Below are 21,002 nucleotides of genomic sequence, written 5' to 3'. Positions count from 1 at the left end.
AGGGGTCAATTGCACTGACTGGCCTACTGGCAAATCACTGAGTGGGAAATGAGTCAGAGGTACATTGCCTTTCCAGTTCTTGGACGGGATTTCTAATCATCACTGAGGGCGGGCAGTCGCTTAAACTTGCCCCTCCTGACATGAAACTGGTAAGCTCAGATTTTGAGAGGTGCCAATGAGAGCTGGAAGAGGCAACCCAAATTGTTTAAATGGCCACTTCAGGCCATTAAAGAGCTTCTGGTTAGCTCTTCTAAGGACCAGATTTGGATTTTGGTTCCAAGGGATGGGTTCGATGTGCCATCACAACCACGACAGGGAGGAGGAGGAGGTGGTGACATAGCTGGGAACGATCTAGAATGGCAGGACAGAGGCAAGAGGCAGCACTGAAGAGGGAAGGCTCAGAGATGGTCCTCAAACACATGCAAGCAGTTGTGCTCAGTGATAAGAAATATCCTTCATATCTTTTCACTCTTGACAAGGGCTTTTTGGATGACGGGGGCACCGGGATTTGGAGTGCTGAGAGGGCGGTTTTAGGCAGACTCCACAGTCCAATGCCAACAAAGGAACTGCATAAGAGGAAAAGGGATCAAGCTCCTCCAAGCTTGGTCTGACCAGTGATGAGGAGCAGTATCTACTGGAGCAGAGGCAGAGCCCTGGGCAGCACAAAAGAGGGGCAGGAAAGCTCCAGAGTCTGCACTTAACACAGTCCTCACCAGCACACTCCATCACTCTGTCAACCCTTACTTCCAATTCTTCTGCGTTTCGACAACATGAAATGGAAACACACAAGTCAGCCTTAGTGCAACAACTTGCCCACTGTTTTATGGCTTAACATTTCACTATTATTTACATCATAAACACCCATGTGACCCACAAAGTGACATTACTGGCACAGTGGCCTCTGCTGATGGCCACTCCTATGAGATACTCCCCCAGGCTGCTCGCTTGTGCCTATCTGGGACCGAGATACCCATGGCGGCTGTCTTCATCGTGGAGGTGGCATGGGGAACACTTCCAAAGGTTGCTGCAATGGCATCGTTGTGAGGGCAGCCTCTGTCACAGGACATGACTCCACAGATGCTTCTTCCGTCGGAAGGAGATGGTAGCGTAGTGATAATGTCACTGAGCTAATAATCCAGATGCCCAGGTTAATGACCTGGGGACATGGGTTCAAATCCCACCATGGCGGCAGGTGGAATTTAAATTCAATTCATTAATTTAAAAATCTGGAATCGAAAGCTAGTCTCAGTAATGATGTAAGGAAACTATCATCGATTGTTGTTAAAAACCCATCTGGTTCACTAATGTCCTTTAGGGATGGAAATCTGCTGTCCTTACCTGGTCTGGCCTACATGTGACTTCAGACCCACAGCAATGTGGTTGACTCTTAACTGCCCTCTGAAATAGCCTAGTTGTCAAGGGCAATTAGAGATGGGCAAGAAATACTGGCCTTGCCAGCGACATCCACATCCCATGAAAGAATTTTTAAAAACCAATTCCTCCTTACCACTCCTCTGCTGCCGGTCTTGTGAGCCACCTCCAGCCATGCTCTCTTGGTGAATCTTGCGGGCCTTCTGTGACTGCTGGCAAGGAAAAGAATGTTTCTGCCCGCAGTCACCGCCTACAGCAGCACTTCCAGTGAGTCATCTATAAACAGGGAGCTGCCCTGGCATAGAAGCCCTCCCTGCCCACTGCCCTCTGCTCAGGGGTTATTATTTCTGTCTCATTTTGTTCAACAAGAGAAGTAAAATCTGATTACCTAAGTGAAGTTTGTTTACAACTGTTACTCTTTTATCTGTTCACTTGCTTCCTGTAAATTAGGCAGCTTAAGAATTTATATCTTGTCTTGACTCACTGAAGTGCTTTTATAAATCCACATACTGAAAGAATGGAGAGAGGCATTTGTAAAAGACAAAACATCCAATTCAGACACAAGGGGTCCTATTGTTATTCCCTGGGTTATGCTAACATTTAGTTACATATAGGGCAGACTGGGCACACTCCTGAACATAAGATCGGAGTGCCTGTACCCGAAAGAATACATAATCAATAATTTGTGAAGTATGGATTGCAATGCTTGATACATAATAAAAGATGTTAATAGTTAGAAGATGTATACACAAATTCTACCAGTATTATATCTGGTGCATTGATTAAGCAATGGACTAATGGCATGCAATCCTTAAATATTTTAAAGCCAGAAAGGAAAGAAAATCACTAACAGAATTCACTGGGTCCTTTATGAGGGCGTTTCTCTGTACACCTCCCATTTAAATTTCAAGATGTGATGAAAGAGGGCGCAATTTAAACTATATTCACCCACTGGAAACCAGGCAAGCAGGCAGTTAAAATCGACTGGCTGGTGCATGATTTGAACAGGTCCCCTGGACAGGCGGCAAGGATACCTGCCCAAAGCTGGCAGGGTCTGTTGTATTATCTCTCTCTAGACTAATACAAATAAAGCTGAAGAGCAGGCATAAAGGCTTAGTACGCAGAGTTTGAATGGAGATTTGCTATTGCTTCAGCTTACATGTGCTAACTAACTCTGCAGGAGAACTGAATCACGTGATATTGCATCATTTCCTATGGTGACATACAGATTAGCATAAACATAAATTTAAATGATTATATTTAACATACTAGTAAATACACTATCAAAACATCCCTGACAAACCCATATGGTATAATATTAATATATACATGAAGAAGCAACCTTTATGAGATATAAAAAATTTGACAACTGTAACACTATTTACATAAAACATTCAGCTGTAACAAGAACATTTGGAACACTTCTCTTCAAGGTGTTGTCTACGTTTAGAAACTTACTGGTCATCGGCTGACTAAACCAGAGCTTGTGAAAATGACATGTGGATGTGTTCTCAAACTGTCTGTCCTCTCTTCCTGAAGATTGTGTTTGGGACGACTGTCCTCAGCTGTTGATGTGTTGCTTGTTGTCTCTTCATCTTCAAAATGTATGCGGGTATGTGTAGGCGATGTTGGTTGGTCGACTTGTGCATGGTTAGCAGAGAGTCCCCTGAGATGAGATCGATTCCTTCACAGTACCACACCATATGGTGTTGTCACCTCATACGAACATGGTTCTTTGCACATCTTGGACACCTCTGCTGTGATTCATGTCTGTTCTTGCAGGTGAAGGACCCTCACCTTTTGACCAACATATAATGGTGGTAATTCTGCACCCACATGCACGTCATGTGTGACTTTCATCTAACGTAACTGCTCTGTGATCAAGGATGACTTGGTGAGATGATAACTTAGTAGTATGATTCTCATTGGTCGGCCAGATAGAATCTCAGCAGGTGATGGCAATACGGAGTCTGATGGCGTTGCGCGAAGATGCTATAATACAACTTGGATGTCTTGTCTGGTTTCCGAACACTTTTTGATCATTGATATGATTTCCCTGACCATACATTTAGCCATCCCATTCAAACAAGGATATCTGGGTGATGATGTGACATGGTTGATGGACTATCGTTCACACATCTTCTGGACCAGTTTTCCGATCTATTATGGGCCGTTGTTGGACACCACTTCTACCGGGACACCAAAAAGACGAAAGATGACTGTACTTGATGTGTCTTGAAGCTTCTGCACAATGGGAAATTTGGAATGATAGTTAGTCACTAGCAGATCGTCTTCTCTGCCCACAAAGCTGTTGCTGTCTTGATCCATGGAGATGATGGTATGTCATGCAGTTGGAGAGGCTCTTTTTGTTGACTAACCTGGTATTCCTGTCACGCATCACAAGATCTCACCATCTAGTCAATGAACACTGACTCGTGAGCTAGTTGTCTCGTACTTTCTATTTCCATGTGTCCTTGGTGGAGCTGTCCAAGTATGTCAGACTGAAGCGTCGCTGGTATGAGTACTTGGCGTCCTTTGAATATTACTCCATTGGATAGACTGATTTTGTCACTGCATAGCCAGTACATTCTTAGATGTGTAGGGATCTCCTGAATGGTCTCTGGCCAGCCTTCTATAACGATTTGCCATGGGGCTCAGAGTCTGGGGTCATGAGAAGTCTCCCTGTGGAGTTCTTCTCTCTTGTTTTGACCGAAGCACGTGAAATCTACTTTGTAGACATCCTCCAAGCATGCACAGACTTCATCCACCTGGAAGTTAAATGGCATTTCATGTGCCTTCCTAGGGTTGGGCAGTCTACTTAAAGTGTCCGATAGGATCATCTGACTACTAGGTTTGTATCTGACATCACAGTTGCAGCCCTGACTGAATCTTGATGAGTAACTTCTGGAGTCGAGGTGGTGTACTCATGAGCGTTTTTCTCCAGATCATCTCCAGCAGCTTATGATCTGTCTCAACCATGCACTCTTTTCTGAATATGTGTGGAACCTAGTGATCCCAAAGACAAGAGTGAGATTTCTTGTTCGATGTTGGAGTAATTCGCTTATGCTGACGATAGACATTCTGAACCAAATGCGACAGGCTTGCCATCTTGGAGAAGACATACACCGAGACTTTTCGGCGATGAATCCACTTTTAATGTTGTTGCCTTCTGAGTGGCAGAGTATTGAAGACATGACTCAGCTGACAGTGCTTGTTTCAAAGCACTGAGTGCATTTGGTGATCGTCCTGCCGTAGGACTGACTTGTCTTTCTTCAGCAATTAGCTTAGTATAGAAGCCTTCTCCGAGAATCTTGGTATGTACGCAGCAAGTAAGTTGAAAAGACCTAGACACCTTTGGAGGTCGTCCTTGTCTTGCGGTGTCGGCTGGATGTTTTTGATCTTCCCAGGATCCAGGCAGATGCCTGAACTTAAGTAAAGGGCACCAAAGAAATTCATGTGATTGGCCTTAATAGAGCACTTTTCGCTGTTGTAAACCAAACCTTTGTGTCTGTCGGACTCCATTAATAAGTGTAGGTTTCTGTCGTGCTCTTTCACAAAACACACACAGCCCAGGACTCGTTCCGTTATCCGGTCCATATGAAATATATCCTGGCTGACTGACAGCCCGAATGGTAAACAGAGGAAACAGTATCTGCCCAAGGGAGTTCTGAACGTTGTTTGCTCTTGAGACCCTCTTGACTAGCGTATGGACCAATACCCAATTTCTTGAATCTAATTTGGAAAAGTGTTTCACTCCAACAAACTTTGGGTATAACTCTTCTAGCATTAGTATTTTATGAGGACATCTCTTTAAGGCTTTGTTTAGCCTCCTTGGGTCTAAACATAGTTGAATTGAACTGTTTTTCTTGATTGCAGTAGTGATGGAACTGCACCAATCCGTGTGATGTTGCACTCATTAGATGATGCCTTGCTTTTCCATTCCATCCAATTCCATCTTCAACTTTTCTCAAATGTGCATGTTACATTTTCATGGCAGGTCAATTGATAGCTTTGCACCTTCTTTAAAGTGTAGGACACTGGAAATTCTCAACCATGTCAAACCTGTCCTGGTACTAACTCTGCAGTTATTGTACCAATCCAATGGGTGTGCACCTGTTTTGACTGCTGTGGTCTTCTGACTGGGTCAGCTCATAGATGGTGACCATGTTAACTTTGTTGAAGGAAGTCAGTAGATCATGTTGACTCTTTGTATCTGCATTCCAGGTCTAGACAATCTAGGCATGTTATTGTCGAGCCATTGTCACAGAATCACAGAATTGTTACAGTGCAGAAGGAGGCCATTTGGCCCATCATGTCCGCACTAGTACTCTGAAAGAGCAATTCCCTCAGTTCCATTCTCCTGTCTTCTCTCCATAACTGTGCACATTCTTCCTTTTCATATAACTGTCTAATTCCCTTTTGAATGCTTCAATTGAACCTCCTCCACCAAGTTCTCAGGCAGCGCATTCCAGACCTTAACCACTCGCTGCGTGAAAAAGTTTTTCACATGTCACTTTTGGTTCTCTGACCAAATACTTAAAATCTGTTCTCGATCCTTTCACGAGTGGGAACAGTTTCTCTCCATCTACTCTGTCCAGACCCCTCATGATTTGAATACCTCTATCAAATCACCTCTCAGCCTTCTCTTCTCCAAGGAAAACAGGCCTAACTTCTCCAATCTATCTTCATAACTGAAATTCCTCATCCCTGGAACCATTATCATGAATCTTTTCTGTACTCTCTCCAATGCCCTCACATATTTCCTAAAGTGCGGTACCCAGAACTGGATGCAATACTCCAGCTGAGGCTGAACTAGTGTCTTATACTAGTTCAACATAACTTTCTTTGTCTTCTGCTCTATGCCCCTATTAATAAAGCCCAGGATACTGTATGCTTTATTAACCGTTCTCTCAACCTGTCCTGCCACTTTCAATAACTTATGCACATATACACCTAAGCTTCACGCTTGTGGGTTGGACCGCAGACCTGCATGCCTCGTGGTACATGTCCTTGAGGATGCGGAAAGGTAGAGTGTTGGCACTTGTACCTGTGTCAGTCTTCAGTCTCAATCGGTGTTGTCCAGCCTTATTGGGGCAGACAGTCTGAAGTGTTGCGAAAGCTTCTGTTTTGTTAACAGAATAGACCTGTTTTGCTAGTGATCGTGTAAAACAGCTGTTCACTTGTCTTGTCTTCACGTCAATCCACCTCATCCATTTTGGTCAAGCATTCCCCCATTTAGTGGATGGGTCTGTGCTTTTGGCAGTGCTTGGAAGTGTCTCACCTTCCTTCACCTCTGGGTGGCGTACTTCTGTGGTTTGAGCGCTGCCCGCTCTGGATTCTCCCTGCGTTCCTGCTGCTGGACCTTCTGCAAAGTTTGGCCCACATGCCTTATATGTGTCTACGTATGCTGGGCATCTGTGTGGTCAGTGGGAGAGCCTGCAGTTACTGCAAATCTTATTCTGCCTGTGTGCCTTGAATATTGTACCGACAGGCGATTTGGACCCTAAAGCTTGCAAACACTGTCTCCCTGTGGTAATTGCCTCATATCTGTGACCATCCTGTAGCATGTTCTCCATGACGTGTCCCTTCAGATTTTCCAGGTGATCTTTCTGGAACGCCTCAATGGGAGTGGAGGTGATAACCAACTCCATAATTCATTCCGAGAGTTCAGTATCAGAGAAGGCAAATTTTTTTGCTTTCTCTCTGCATCAGTTAACAAAGTCATCCAAGCTCTCATTCACTTTCTGTCTATACCACATGAGTTGCAGGCATTGTACTCTGAAATTAACTTTAATCCTAAACTGATTTTCAAATGTTGCCCATGGCTTTGATGTATCCTTCTGGTCAGCATCAGATAAACCAGAGGTATTGATTCTGCGCAGACCTTCATTTCCTGTGGTGATCCCAATTTTTATTGCCTGCTTCTGTGCATCCACAACTTTGTGATCTAGGAAGCATAGTTCAAACCTCTGCTTAAACAGTTTGAATTCGCCTGGAACATGAGATGCTTTCCAGTCCATCTCTGGAAGTCTGGCTGCAATTGCCGATGCATTCTATTTTTTCTCCCCCTGAGGAGTAAACCTTGCTTTAAAAGTTTCAGCAAGATGCAATGTCTGCAGAGCTGAGCAGGAGCCATGTCCTGAACAGTCTTGCTGCAATGTGGGCTTGTGAGCTTGTAGCTGGGAGGGGCCCTGGCATCGGGATCGGCTAATGGCAAGCGAGTACGACGACGGCGGGGAGGGATCCGCGCCAAAACACTACGCTGTACTGACCTCTGCAGCTGAAACTACCAATAATTTTGCCTTGCCAGCTTGGGAAAAAACCGGGAGTGCACCCAAATTGCCTTCAATCTCTAATCACACCGTTGCTGTACCGATGTGGGAGCTGTGATACAGTCACAGTGCTTCAGGTAGGGCTTCTGGCTTGAATTGTCATTTTTAGTTACTGATCAATGCTGTCGACTCACAACTCCTACCACCATATTGTATTATATCTTTCTCGACTAATACAGCCAAAGCTAAAGGACAAGCATAAAGGTTAAGAATGCAGAGCTTTACTGGAGACTCATTGTTGCTTCAGCTTACACGTGCTAATTAACTGTGCAGGAGAACTGAATCACATGATATTGCAACACTTCCTTTGATGACATACAAATTAGCGTAAACATATATTTAAATTATTATATTTAACATACTAAAAATACACTATCACAACAGGGTCCTTTACATATGCCTGTTAGTTCTTCATGACATCAGGCCCCAACTGCAATTTTAACTCAGGCCTGACCTTGGAGGCCTCTGCACTTTTTCCGCCAGGCTGAACTAGGTTGGAAGAGGGTCAACCCCAGAAGAAGACACAAAAGATCAATGTTTTCCCTTCTTTTCTTGGGTCAGAAGGATCTGGAGTTCTCTTCTGGGCCCAACAAGGAAAGCTTAGGCAACCCCGTCCCAGACTTCCTCTACCCTCCCTGCCCAAAGGTGAGACACCCACAGGATGTCACCTACCCTGTGCCAGCTCCACCTCCTGTCCATTGCGGGCAAGAGTAGTTGGACGCATGTTAATGAGGCCCAGGAGGTAAAATGCCAGTCCCTGAATTCTGCAGCATCAGATTTTCAACTCACCACCTGCCCAAATCCCACCCAGAGTTAAAATTGGGGCTGATTTAATGAAAAGCTTCCTTTAAGTTTCCCCCGCTACTTTGATGTTTTGAGTAGTTTTGTTTTAATCAGATTTGGTAATGATAAAATGGCTGAGATCATGAATGGGAGCTGGAATACTCCCTTACTATTAAAACAGCTCCCTAAGCTTTTGCCCTCAGAAACCCCTTTACATCTGATGCTCTAATCAGCATATTTTGTACAAACAAGTTGTAAGCACAAATCTCTAGTGTGTGGACTTGGTGATCTTGTTAATGTTAACTGTACTTTGAGGGTAATTATTCCAGTGCTCTTTTCCTGCGGTTGGTTAGAGAACCCAAGTAGTACAGTCAAGCCCACTGAGGTCATATTAAATCCAATTACAAGGGAATGAGTCTGATTCAAACAAGCTGGCCTGCAACTTTTTGCACACTGACCTTGCAGTCCGAGACTTACTTAAACTGGGGTTAGTGCCACCCACTGACAAGATGAGCTCTGCCGTACTGTTTAGACAAATAAAACTGTTGAGATTCTTTACAGGGTGAAGTCGATGATCTCATATTCCCAGCAGGAAACTCAGCTTAGCGTGGGTTGGAGTTAGGGCTTGTCTCTCAGTTGAGCACAGAATTGTTGGTTTAAACTCTTGTGTTTCACTATGATGCTGTCACAGAGACGTTTTAGGCTTTCTAACAATGCATGAGATTTTTACAAGCCACTTAATAATGTGAAAATGTAGTTTACTTACTGGAGAAATTAACAAAAGTGACATGAGTGGAATTTGCAATCCCTCCGAGTATTTATGTAAATGATCTGGTACAAAGCAAGCCACCTTCTTAATATGTACAGAAAGAAAAGGAGGATCCAGAAGATAAGGGTCTGCCAAACAGAACACCTCACAGCACTGACTCCACGGGATGTCTTAATCATAGTGTCATAATGGTGACCTGGTTGTGGCAGTGAGGAGAGGGGTTCTGGTGCAGAAGTGACAGAATGATTTTACTCATTTCAACAGTTAAATAACATGCTGATAATTTTTTTTCTAAATGTAAAATAAACATTGCATAATTACTGGTTACCTTTGTAAAATAAAATGATTCACATACACAAATCTTTGAAGGTGGCAGGGCAAGTTGAGAATGCTGTGAAAAAAAATTGCATGGTTGCATGGCAACCACGATTGAGAATTAGTATTCCAGGGTACTTGATGTTTCAAAAAGACAAGCAAAATGGAAAAGCAGGTGGGTAGCCCTGATAATAAAGGATGATGTAAGGACAACAGTGAGGAAGGATTTGGGTTTGAAAGAACAGGAATTGTAAATAGTATGGGCGGAGATAAGAAATAACAAGAGTCGGAAACCACTGGTGTGAGTAGTTTGTAGGCCCATAACACTGTTGGACAGACTATTAATCAAGAAATATGAGGAACTTGTAATAAAGGCAATGCAATAATCATAGTGGACTTTAATCTTCATATAGACTGGGCAAGTCAAATTGGCAAAAGTAGTTTGGAGGACGGGTTCATGGAATGCATTCAAGACAGATTCCAGAATCATGGAATCAACCAACAGAGCGGCTATTTTATATGCTGGCTTGTATAATGAGACAAGGTTAATAAGTAATCTCACACTAAGGTATCATCTGGGGAAGAGTGATCATAATATATTAGAATTCCACATTGAGTTGGAGACTGACTTAAGTTCTAAACTTGAGTATTAAACTTAAATAAAGCCAATTACATAGGAAGAAGGGGCATGTTGGCTGAGGTATATTGGGAAATTAGATCAAAATGTATGACAGTTGATAAGCAACAGTGAAATATGTCATAATTCTCAACAAATACATTCCATTGAGAAATAAAAGTTCCACAGGAAAAGTAAGCTATCCATGGCTAATTGAAGAGGTTAAGGAAAGCTTTAGATTAAAAGAAGAGGCTTATAATTTTGCCAAGAAGAGTAGTAAGCCTGAGGATTGGAAGAGTTTTAGAAACCAGCAAAGGATGATCAACAAATTGATAAAGAAGGAGAACATGGAATATGAGTAAGCTAGCAATAAAGGTAAAAGAGATTGTAGGAGCTTCTGCAAATATGTAAACAAGGAAGAGAATAGTGAAAGTAAATATGGGTCCCTTAGAGGCTGAGTCAGGAGAAATTATAATAACAATAAAATAATAATAAGGAAATGGTAGCGATGTTAAACATATATTTTGTGTCTGTCTTCAGAGTAGAAGACACAAAAAACAGAAATAGTGGAGAACCAAGGGTCAAGTGAGAATGGGAAACTTAAAAGTAATTAATATTAGTAAAGAAAAAGTACTGGAGAAATTAATGGGACTAAAAGCCAATAAATCCCCACGAACTGATGGGCTACATCCGAGGGTTCTAAAAGATATGGCTGCAGATATAGTGGATGCGCTGGCTGTGATTTTTCAAAATTCCCTAGATTTTGGAATGCTCCCAATGGATTGGGAAGTATCAAATATAACATTGTTATTCAGGATAGGAAGGACAGAGAATACAGGGAACTACAGGCCAGTTAGCCTGACATCAGTCATTGGGAAAATGCTGGAATCCATTATTAAGAACGTGGTAACAGGGCACTTAGAAAATCATAATATGATAAGGCAAAGTCTACATGATTTTATGGAAGGGTAATCTTGTTTGACAAATCTGTTAATAGTTTTTTGAGGATGTAGCTAGTAGGGTGGATAAAGGGGAACCAGTGAATGTGGTAAAGTTAGATTTTCAAAAGGCATTCAATAAGGTGCCACACAAAAGATTGCTGCACAAGATAAGGACTCGGGTTGGGGTAATATATTAGCATGGATAGAGGATAAGTTAAAGGACAGAAAGCAGAGAGTAGGAACCGATGGGTCATTTTCAGTTTGGCAGGCTATTGCTAATGGGGTGCTCAAGGATTAGTACTGGGGTCTCAGCTATTTACAATGTATCCTGATGATTTAGATGAAGGGACTGAGTGTAATGTAAGTGTGCTGATGATACAAAGCCATGTTGGAAAATCAGTTGTCAAGAGGACACAAAGGCTGAATTTTATTCGGGCGCCCCGTTCTGCAGCGGTGCCCTTTGTACTCAGCGGGGTGCCCGCATTCGGTGGCTGCTGCCGAGCCCTCACGATATTTCTCACAGGGCTCATTAGCAACATTGCGATGAGCCGCCCATCCCCCCAATATAACGTGGGGGGAGGCGGGACATCCGACGTAGTGAGGAACCTTTTGACAGTTGTTCAGCAGGTGCTGCAGCCCTATTTAAAGCACCCCAGCACCCGCTTCATGACAGCCGTCAAGGAAATACTTACCTCACTGTTGAAGAGTGGGGTTGCTGTCAATCTGGCAGCAAAGCAGAAAGTGCTGGAGAAACTCAGCAGGTCAGGCAGCATCTGTGGAGAGAGAAGCAGAGTTAACTTTCAGATCTGTGACCAAGTTCACAGTGCACAGAGCTGAATGTTAACTCTGCTTCTCTCTCCACAGATGCTGCCTGACCTGCTGAGTTTCCCCAGCACTTTCTGCTTTGCTGCCACATACTTACCCTGCTGTGTCCCAATGTCCTGTGAAGTTGCAATCCTCTCCTTCCACTCAAATGTTACATTGCTTCTTGTAGGCGTGCCGCACCTCGGTGAAATATCTTAATTTTGCACATTCCAGGACGTGAGACTTAAATGTACCATAAAAGGCAAATACACAACAGAAATAAAACCATAATTTAAGAATATTTACATACTATAGGCTTCTAATCATCTGACTGTGAAAAGTCGCAGACTAATATGCATTTGGAATCTGTATTCATTTCTCTGCTAACTGTTATGTGAAAATACATGTAACTGCAATTAAACGATCTTTGTTAAAAAACAGGAAAATATATTCATATTCTAGCTGCCTTGCCAACTAGAAATATTACACCAATAACTATGATCAGCTGCTGTGAAAGCAGAGTGTTCGTGAACATGCACCGATCTGTAATAGTTGAACAACCATGACAACAGCACAGATTTCCTCAGTAGTCCTGCATAGGTTTTCAAACATGTGCAAGGCAAATCTTGCAGCCAGAGGTTAGAGCAGTTACACGGTGTAGTCACCTTTGCATTTAAAGGACCACACCAAAAGCCAAGGACAGCAGAGGGGTGCTCCAGGGTAGCCCCACAGTGCAGCAAAGCCTCCCTGCTCACTCTACTCCAGGCTGTGCGGGCAAGGTGGGAGGTCCTTTTCACCAGCGATGGTAAGAAGAGGCCCTCCCGCTTGAACAAGGCAGTCTGGCTGGAGATGGCGGAGGAGTTGAGCAGCCATGGGGCCATCCGGTGCCAAAGGGTCCAATGCCGGAAAGGGATTAACGAGCACTCCCCCAGTCAGCCGGGGCCCCCTAGGCCTCGTGCGCACAGGATACGAGCGCCAAAGTCATCCACAGCCAAAGGACAATCAGATCAGCAGCTTTCCTCTAGTCAGGCTGCTAGCGCAGAGGTTGCACCTAGAAGGGGCACTTGCAAGCGTTTACAGAGAACTGAAACAAATGGGAATGCACGGGTGTCACAGCAATGTAAAGATATCTTGCACTAAATGTTCCTCACCAACATGTGTGTACTTTTCTCTGTGTGAATGATATGTGCCAGCATGTAGTGCCAATGTCACATCCCTTTGCACCATTGGCCCTTCAGGAGAGCCAATGTATGCAATAACATTATTGCCATGCCACCATTGCTCCATGGATGCAGTGACATGGTCATTGGCTCAGTCAGCTGCTGCCTCTAATGGTTTACACGGGGATGCTGCAGATGTGGACTGGTGCACAGCAAGTGAGCGAGGGTGATATGTGGCTTGCTGAGCTCATGTTGGTTCCCATGGAGCAGAGAGCCTTTGTCTGATAAGCCACTGCTGCACATCCCTAGCTCACTGCTAGCCCTGCAGGCAGAGCCTGAGTGCCATCTGCCCTCCCATGCACCTTTCCATTTGTAGGTGCTCAGTGTCCTCATAGTTCGAGGAGGAATCCTGTTGACGTCTCTCCTCATCATGCCAGGCCTGCCCCCTGTTGGGTGCGAGGTTGTGCAGAGCACAGCGAGCAACAAAAAAAGGAACTGCCCTTTGCAGCTCATAGTACAGGGCATCACCCTATCCATCCAGGCATTGTAAGCTCTCTTTTTGCATGCCAATCGCCTACTCAATGATGGCTCTTGTAGCTCAGTGGCTGGAGTAATATCTCTCCTCTGCAGCAGTGGTGGGGTCTCTCATTGGTGTCGGGAGCCATGTCTGCAAGGGATAGCCCTTGTCTCCAAGAAGCCACCCCTCCAACTGAGCCAGTTCAGTGAACAGCAGTGGCAGCTGGGGCTAGCACAGGATGCAGGTGTCCTGCAGCTGCCTGAGAAATGGGCACAGATTTGCATGAAGCATCTCTGGTGATCACATACCAGCTTCACCTAGATTGAGAGGATTCCTTAATGGTGGCGTCTGCAGGTTGTAGCTAGCGGGAGGCCTGATGGCCACATGCGTGCAGTCTATGAACATTAAAACCTATGGTTTTCCGGCAATGGTGCCGAAACCGATGGCACCAGGCCTGGCTGTGAGAGTCCGTCCTGAAGTGGATATACTCACTGGCTCTCCGGTGCAGGGCATCAGTGATCTCCCTGATGCATTGTCGCACTGTCATAAAGTCATAGAGTTATACAGCACAGAAACAGGCCCTTCGGCCCATCGTGTCTATGCCTGCCATCAAGCACCTATCTATTCGAATCCCATTTTCCAGCACTTGGCCCGTAGCCTTGTATGCTGTGGCATTTCAAGTGCTCATCTAAATACTTCTTAAATGTTGTGAGGGTTCCTGCCTCTACCCCCCTTCAGGCAGTGTTCCAGATTCCAACCACCCTCTGGGTTAAAATTATTTCCTCAAATCCCCTCTAAACCTCCTGCCCCTTACCTTAAATCTATGCCCCATGGTTATTGGCACATCCGCTAAGGGAAAAAGTTTCTTCTTATCTACCCTATCAATGCCCCTCATAATTTTTTATACCTCTATCAGGTCTCCCCTCAGCCTTCTCTGCTCTAAGGAAAACAAACCTAGCCTATCCAGTCTCTCTTCATAGCTGAAATGCTCCAGCCCAGGCAACATCCTGGTGAATCTCCTCTGCACCCTCTCCAGTGCAATCACATCCTTCCTACGGTGTGGCGACCAGAACTGCACACAGTACTCCAGCTGTGGCCTAACTAGCATTTTATGCAGCTCCATCATAACCTCCCTGCTCTTATCTCCTATGCCTTGGCTAATAAAGGTACGTATCCCATATGCCTTCCTAACTACCTTATCTACCTGTGCTGCTGCCTTCAATGATCTATGGACAAGTACACCAAGGTGTACTTCCTCTGTACCCTCTGTACTTCCTAGGGTCCTACCACCCATTGTATATTCCCTTGCCAGGAGAGCTTAAATGACAAAAGGGAAGATAGTGCAAGGCAAAGAGAGGTGATAATAGGACAAGAAAAGAAACAAAAGATGTGTTTAGAGGAGGTGTAATTGTGAAAAGCAGAATCATCACCAACAACTGCTGTCCCCCCAAACGAAATGGGGGCAGAAGTTATGATATGAAATTGCTGAATTCAGCATTGAGTCTGGAAGGTTGTAAAAGGACACTGAGATGTTGTTTAAAAACAGCCTTACTGAAAGTCATGTGCTTGAAATGATAAGCAACAGAAACCTTGGTGACCTGGGGAAGATGTTCACAACGAAGTGACAGGTCAAGATTTATAGGGATCAGGAGGCTGGACTTTGAGATATTGTTTTTGGTTTCACTTTCAACAGTGTGTTGGGGTGTGAACTGTTTTGAAGACAGTTGGAGAAAAACAGCTAAGAGAGAAGCCACTGTCAGCTCACCCTTTTCCATCTCTTTGAGAAGCCCTGAGAATTAAGTGTAAGAAATTGAGAAACTGATGCTGCATTTCTCCTGGAAAACCTTCCAGAAACTTCTGATGCTGCATTTCTCCTGGAAAGCCTGCCAAACTGATCCTCAACGTTGCCTGAAAAGAACTGCTCTCGAAAGATCCCAGTGACAGCCGTCTACGCACATTTTGGGATGCCAGACCAAAAAGGGACAACTAACATCTTTCCATATCTTCTCTTTTTTTCTTTAAGAATTAGCAAGTATTTGGCCATAGTATTCTTTTTTTGTCTTTATTTTTGTAACAGACCTCTGTAGAGAGAATTTTTGTATTTCTTTCAGTGTGTGAGTTTGTGTGTGGGGAATTTAAAAGGGGGAACTTTCATATTTCAATCTGTGTGTTGATGCTTTGCTTCATTACTGGTTAAATCTTATTTTATCATAAACTGATAATTTTGTTTATTAAAGAAACCTGGTTGGCGCATTTTATTCTGGGATAAAGAGTAGAGTATATGATTGCAACGGTAACTGGGTAAATATTTTGAAAAATATATGTTGTGACCTGTGGAGAAGTGGAACTAGAAAAGACAGTGCACTCCTCCTGCCTCGGTCGTAACAAGGGATATGGGAACTGGGTGAGATTATGATCCCACTCATGTGGAGGATAAACACTTCTTGGGCGAATGGGCTGTTTTTGTGTTGTAATTTCTATGTAATTTTGTATCTCAAATATTTTGCATAGAAACAAGTTAAATCCCTACTGAATAGTGAGAAGATAAGTCTGATACCAACACACTGATTATTTGTCTGGTGGTCTCAGATGCTTTCTCAGGGCTAAAATCTGCAATGCATCCACCAGTTTCAATAATGCACAAGATTAGCAAATTTGTGGTTACCAACAGACATCTCTAGATTTTTGAGTTCTATTCAGAGTGCAGGAAAATACTGTTCCCATTCTCCACATTATCTACTCCTGCTTTCTTGCTATGGATACTTGAAGACAGCCATTGAAACTATAACTCAACTATAACTATCTAACAGAGAACTAGCTCTACGTTGACTCACAGGTCTAAGCTTTTATTCTTTAAGCTGGGTCAGAAACTGGCCCTAGAAGTAGCCTAAAGAGATGAAAAGTAAGATTGTGCCTCTGATCACTATCAAATGAAAGTCAGGCGAGGATAAAATTGGACTCCACTGTGCTGCCCACTCACAGTGGTATAGTCTACCACCACTCATTGTCGAGGTTCATACATCAAGAGTGGTCCCTTGGGTGAGATATTGGAGGTTTATTGGTGCCCATGGAGTCAGATCCATGGAGAGAAGAGGAGAAAGAAGCAGGAAAAATAATCTAGAAATGAATCATGGTAACATTAATGGACAAATCTATCTTTCAATGACACCCCTCCATCACAATTTTAAAACAAGCAGTAACTCCTTTCTTGTAAGTGGGTGAACTTCACTGCTAACATAACACAGGAATCTCATAAAAACAATAAACATTCGACCAGTAATATTATTCTTGGCTTATAATTCTCTGTAAATTCAAAGCACCACCTTGGGTCATCCCTCAGCACTTTCCAGCCAATTAAGTACTTTCTGAACTGTTGTCACTGTATGAACAAAACGCCGCAATCAATTTGCACACAGTTTGTTCCCACAAACAGCAATGAAATAAATGACCAAATAGATTTTTTAAGTGATGTTGGTTAAGTAATAAATATGAACAGGAGAGAACTCCCTGCTCTTCTTTGACATAATATCGTGGAACCTTTAACATCCAACTGAGAGGGTAGACAAAGCTTCATCCAAAAGTTGCCACCTCTGACAGTGCAGCATTTCTTCAGTGCTGCACTGAAGCTAGCATACTCAAGACTCTAGAGGGGGGTGTAAATTGTGGGATGTCTGCTGGTTCCTATCACTTTGTGGTTTCTACCAATTTGTAGAATAAAAATGAGGAGGGGGAGAGCTTGAAGTTCAAACAAAACTCAAATACTCAAAATTACTCTCCGGTTATTAATGGATTTGTAACTTTCCTGCTACTTTCAGTATTCAATTTAATCCAACAAGGGTGACTTGGCTGTGACTACAACCAACCACTATGGGTACACTATATGTTGGTCATAAGTGTAGCAGATCTATTAAGTAGTTTACATTCATGTCAAAGAAGTAATACTTAGAAAAGACAATAGTCACAGTCTGTTCTTCAGAACCTTGGAGGTAGTCCTCTGAGTGGCTGTGGCACGGTCTCTCTTACTCGTGCTGTGTTCTGTTAACTGAAAATTCTCTTCTTGCTCTGGATTTTTCGTGGTGCTTCTCATGTTCAATAGCTGTTCTTTTTCTCCTTTGAGCCTACGTTTAGTTTAGAGATACAGCACTGAAACAGGCCCTTCAGCCCACCGAGTCTGTGCCGACCTTCAACCACCCATTTATACTAATCCTACACTAATCCCATATCCCTACCACATCCCCACCTGTCCCTATATTTCCCTACCACCTACCTATACTAGGGGCAATTTATAATGGCCAATTAACCTATCAACTTGCAAGTCTTTGGCATGTGGGAGGAAACCGGAGCACCCGGAGGAAACCCACGCAGACACAGGGAGAACTCGCAAATTCCACACAGGCAGTACCCAGAATTGAACCCGGGTTGCTAGAGCTGTGAGGCTGCGGTGCTAACCACTGCGCCACTGTGCCGCCCTAGTGGCAACTGACAATCACCTGGGCTAAATCACTCATTCTGTTTAATCATCTTTTTAAAAAAAATTTAACATTAAATTTATGCTTAATTTTCTAGTATCACTTTGTTCCATTTACTTACAACTTAGTTATTCCTTATCTCGAAACTTCATACAATCACTTGTTACCTGAGTTACAACAATGCCTTTTACTCTAGTGATAATGGTCTTAGAAGTTTTAAACCTTCTGTTTTAATTGTAACTTAACTAATGTTCTGTTTTTCAGTATCTGTTAGTTTCAAACATACTATTACATTCTTTTCATATTTAACTCAAGGTTTGTTTTTTCATTGCCAGTCTTTTTTAAACATAACCTTAGCTCAGCATTAGGCTTGCTTCTCAGCCTCATACCTGCTTCTCAGCCTCATACCATGTTTAACTGAGCTTACACTTATTTCTAGTTACCTTAATAATATTTTAAAGCATTATTACTTATAATAATCACTTCTAATTAAGCTTGTACATCTTAAAACATTACACCAAGCAGTGAACTATCTTACATATTTAATGTCCTTAAAGCCTTGAAGATAGTATCAGGTAATGTGCATGTTTTTAACTTGACAAAGTATTGTAGAGGGGCTTTGTATAAATTCCCAGCTTCTGAACGTTGAATTTAGTATGGCGGATGTTTTTGAGGTTAGCTTAGTTTTGTAAACAAGCCAGAGATCATATCTCATAAAGAAGAATGTGTTCTTTCTTATAGCTGTCAAGTTTGGTCGGATGTCCAAGAAGCAGAGGGACAGTCTGTATGCTGAGGTACAAAAGCATCGACTGCAGCAGCAACAGCGAGATCACCAGCAGCAACCTGGTGAAGCGGAGCCCCTGACTCCTACTTACAATGGGCTGACAGAACTGAACAATGACCTCAGCAACCTCTATATGGATGGCCATACGCCAGAAGTGGGCAAAGCAGACTCAGGAATGAACAACTTCTATTTGGACATTCAGCCGTCCCCAGATCAGTCTGGTCTAGACATCAATGGTATTAAACAGGAACCCATATGTGAATACGCAGCAGTTCCAGATTTCTTTCCTTACTGCTCCTTCACAAATGGTGAAAGCTCTCCCACTGTCTCAATGACAGAACTAGGTAAGGTACACCTCTGAAGAAAAGGGATGTACATCTACAAACATTTTTTTTATTTGTCCATGGGAGGTCGGCATAAATGGCAAGGCCAGCATTTATTGCCGATCCCTACCTACCCTTGAGAAATGTTCAAAAGAGAATTGAAGAGCTGCACTTTTAAATAGAAGCGGGTGGTGCAACAATAGGGATTGTGGATTAATGGGTTCATGAATTCTGCTACCCACGGTGCCTTCAAATGGCTGGTGGGGGATGTGTTCCCTTCAATGTTCTTCTGCTGCTTCTCTTCATGGCCATGAATGGTGTCTCTCTTCCTGCGCACTGCTGCACCACACCCAGGAGTCTGTATCATGATAGAATGTCACATTGAATGGTCAAGTCCCAAGATTTTTATTGTTATCTTTTTAGAAAGGTTTCAGTTTGATTAGGGACAAGAATCATTTCCTGTGCCAGTTTTGTTTTGAGCCGAAGTTAATTTGTTAGATTCCATTGTCTGTATCAGAGTCCAGCTGATTATCAAGCTTAATATAATGTAATGATTTAATGTTGTGATCTGAACAGACTCTAATAGTATTAGGTTCCACTGCAACAAACTCCAAAATTTTTCAAGGGATTCATGATCTCAAATAGGGCCAATGGTTTATCACTAGTATAAAAACAAACTATTGAAAGCAAATGTGACTTTACTTTTCCAAATTTCAATTTAGATTTTCTTAATTGTTTCTGCACTGCAATATTTTCACCAAGTATGCTGGCTAACTTGAGATAAATTATTTATATGGAATTTAGGATGCAGCACATCTTGGTTAAGGATGGTCTTGGTGGCTGCACTTTGTCTGAGGGACGCTTTTTTTTATTATTCATTCTTGGGATGTAGACGTCACTGGCAAGGTCAGCATTATTTACCCATTCCTAATTGCCTTTGAGAAACTAGCGGTGAACCACCTTCTTGACAACTGCGTGACTTTCTAGGTTGTTTCAGAGAGCAGTTAAGAATCAACCACATTGCTGTGGGTCTGAAGTCACATGTAAGGCAGACAGGGAAAGGACGGCATTTCCTTCTCTAAAAGACATTAATGATGGTTTTTTATGACAGTCCAGTAGTTACATGAGTCAGTATTACTGAGACTATTTTTTTTTAATTCCAAACTTATTTAATTAACTGAATTATCTAGCTGCTGTGGTGGGATTTGAACTTGTGGCTCCCAATCATTAGTCCAGGCATCTGGATTACTAGTCTAGTGACATAATCTCTATGCTACTGTTCCCATATTTGAACGGTTATGGTGGACAACCGTTTTGACCATTTATCACCAGATTCGGCCAGACCACATAAAGCAGTATTGGGTCCTCCTCTCCTCCGCCAAAACTGTTCCAGGATTATCTTGAAATGTGAAGATAATCCCCAGCTTCTCTCCTACAAACCATCTTCTTAAATCCCTCTTCCCTGCCTTGTTCACCCTCACCTACAACAACAAGTGCAAGGAATTCATGGACTTCTTTGTCACTAAGATTGAGACCACTTGTTCTGCTGCCTCCACCATTTCTCTCCATCTTTCCCTAGCTTCTTTTCTATCTCTCCTCGGCCTCTCTGAGCTCAAAGTGTCTATGAGACCCACCTCCTGCTCCCTCGACCCTATTCCCACCAAACTGCTGAACACACAACTTTCTGTTTCACTGCCCCCATTACACAGCCCCTGTTACACTGCCCCCATTACACTGTGCTGTTACACTGCCCCTGTCACACTGCCCCCATTACACTGTCCCTGTTTTACTGCCACTTGTTACACTGCCACTATTACA

General features: G+C 43.1%; 1 protein-coding gene across 2 annotated transcripts in view; it reads left to right on the top strand.

The window, feature by feature from the left end:
* The window catches only part of LOC137350578 (nuclear receptor ROR-alpha A), a 1,041,882-nt gene that overhangs the window by 970,521 nt on the left and 50,359 nt on the right, over window positions 1-21,002 (top strand). For both annotated transcript variants that reach the window (XM_068015239.1, XM_068015240.1), the window contains one exon: window positions 18,819-19,205. In XM_068015239.1, coding sequence (XP_067871340.1) covers window positions 18,819-19,205 — 387 coding nt within the window. The remainder of the gene's footprint in view (window positions 1-18,818; window positions 19,206-21,002) is intronic.

The sequence above is a fragment of the Heterodontus francisci genome, chromosome 35 (assembly GCF_036365525.1).
Source record: "Heterodontus francisci isolate sHetFra1 chromosome 35, sHetFra1.hap1, whole genome shotgun sequence".
NCBI classification, from domain to species: domain Eukaryota; kingdom Metazoa; phylum Chordata; class Chondrichthyes; order Heterodontiformes; family Heterodontidae; genus Heterodontus; species Heterodontus francisci.
The sequence above is the reverse complement of the archived record's forward strand: the minus strand, read 5'-3'. Positions and strand labels throughout refer to the sequence as shown.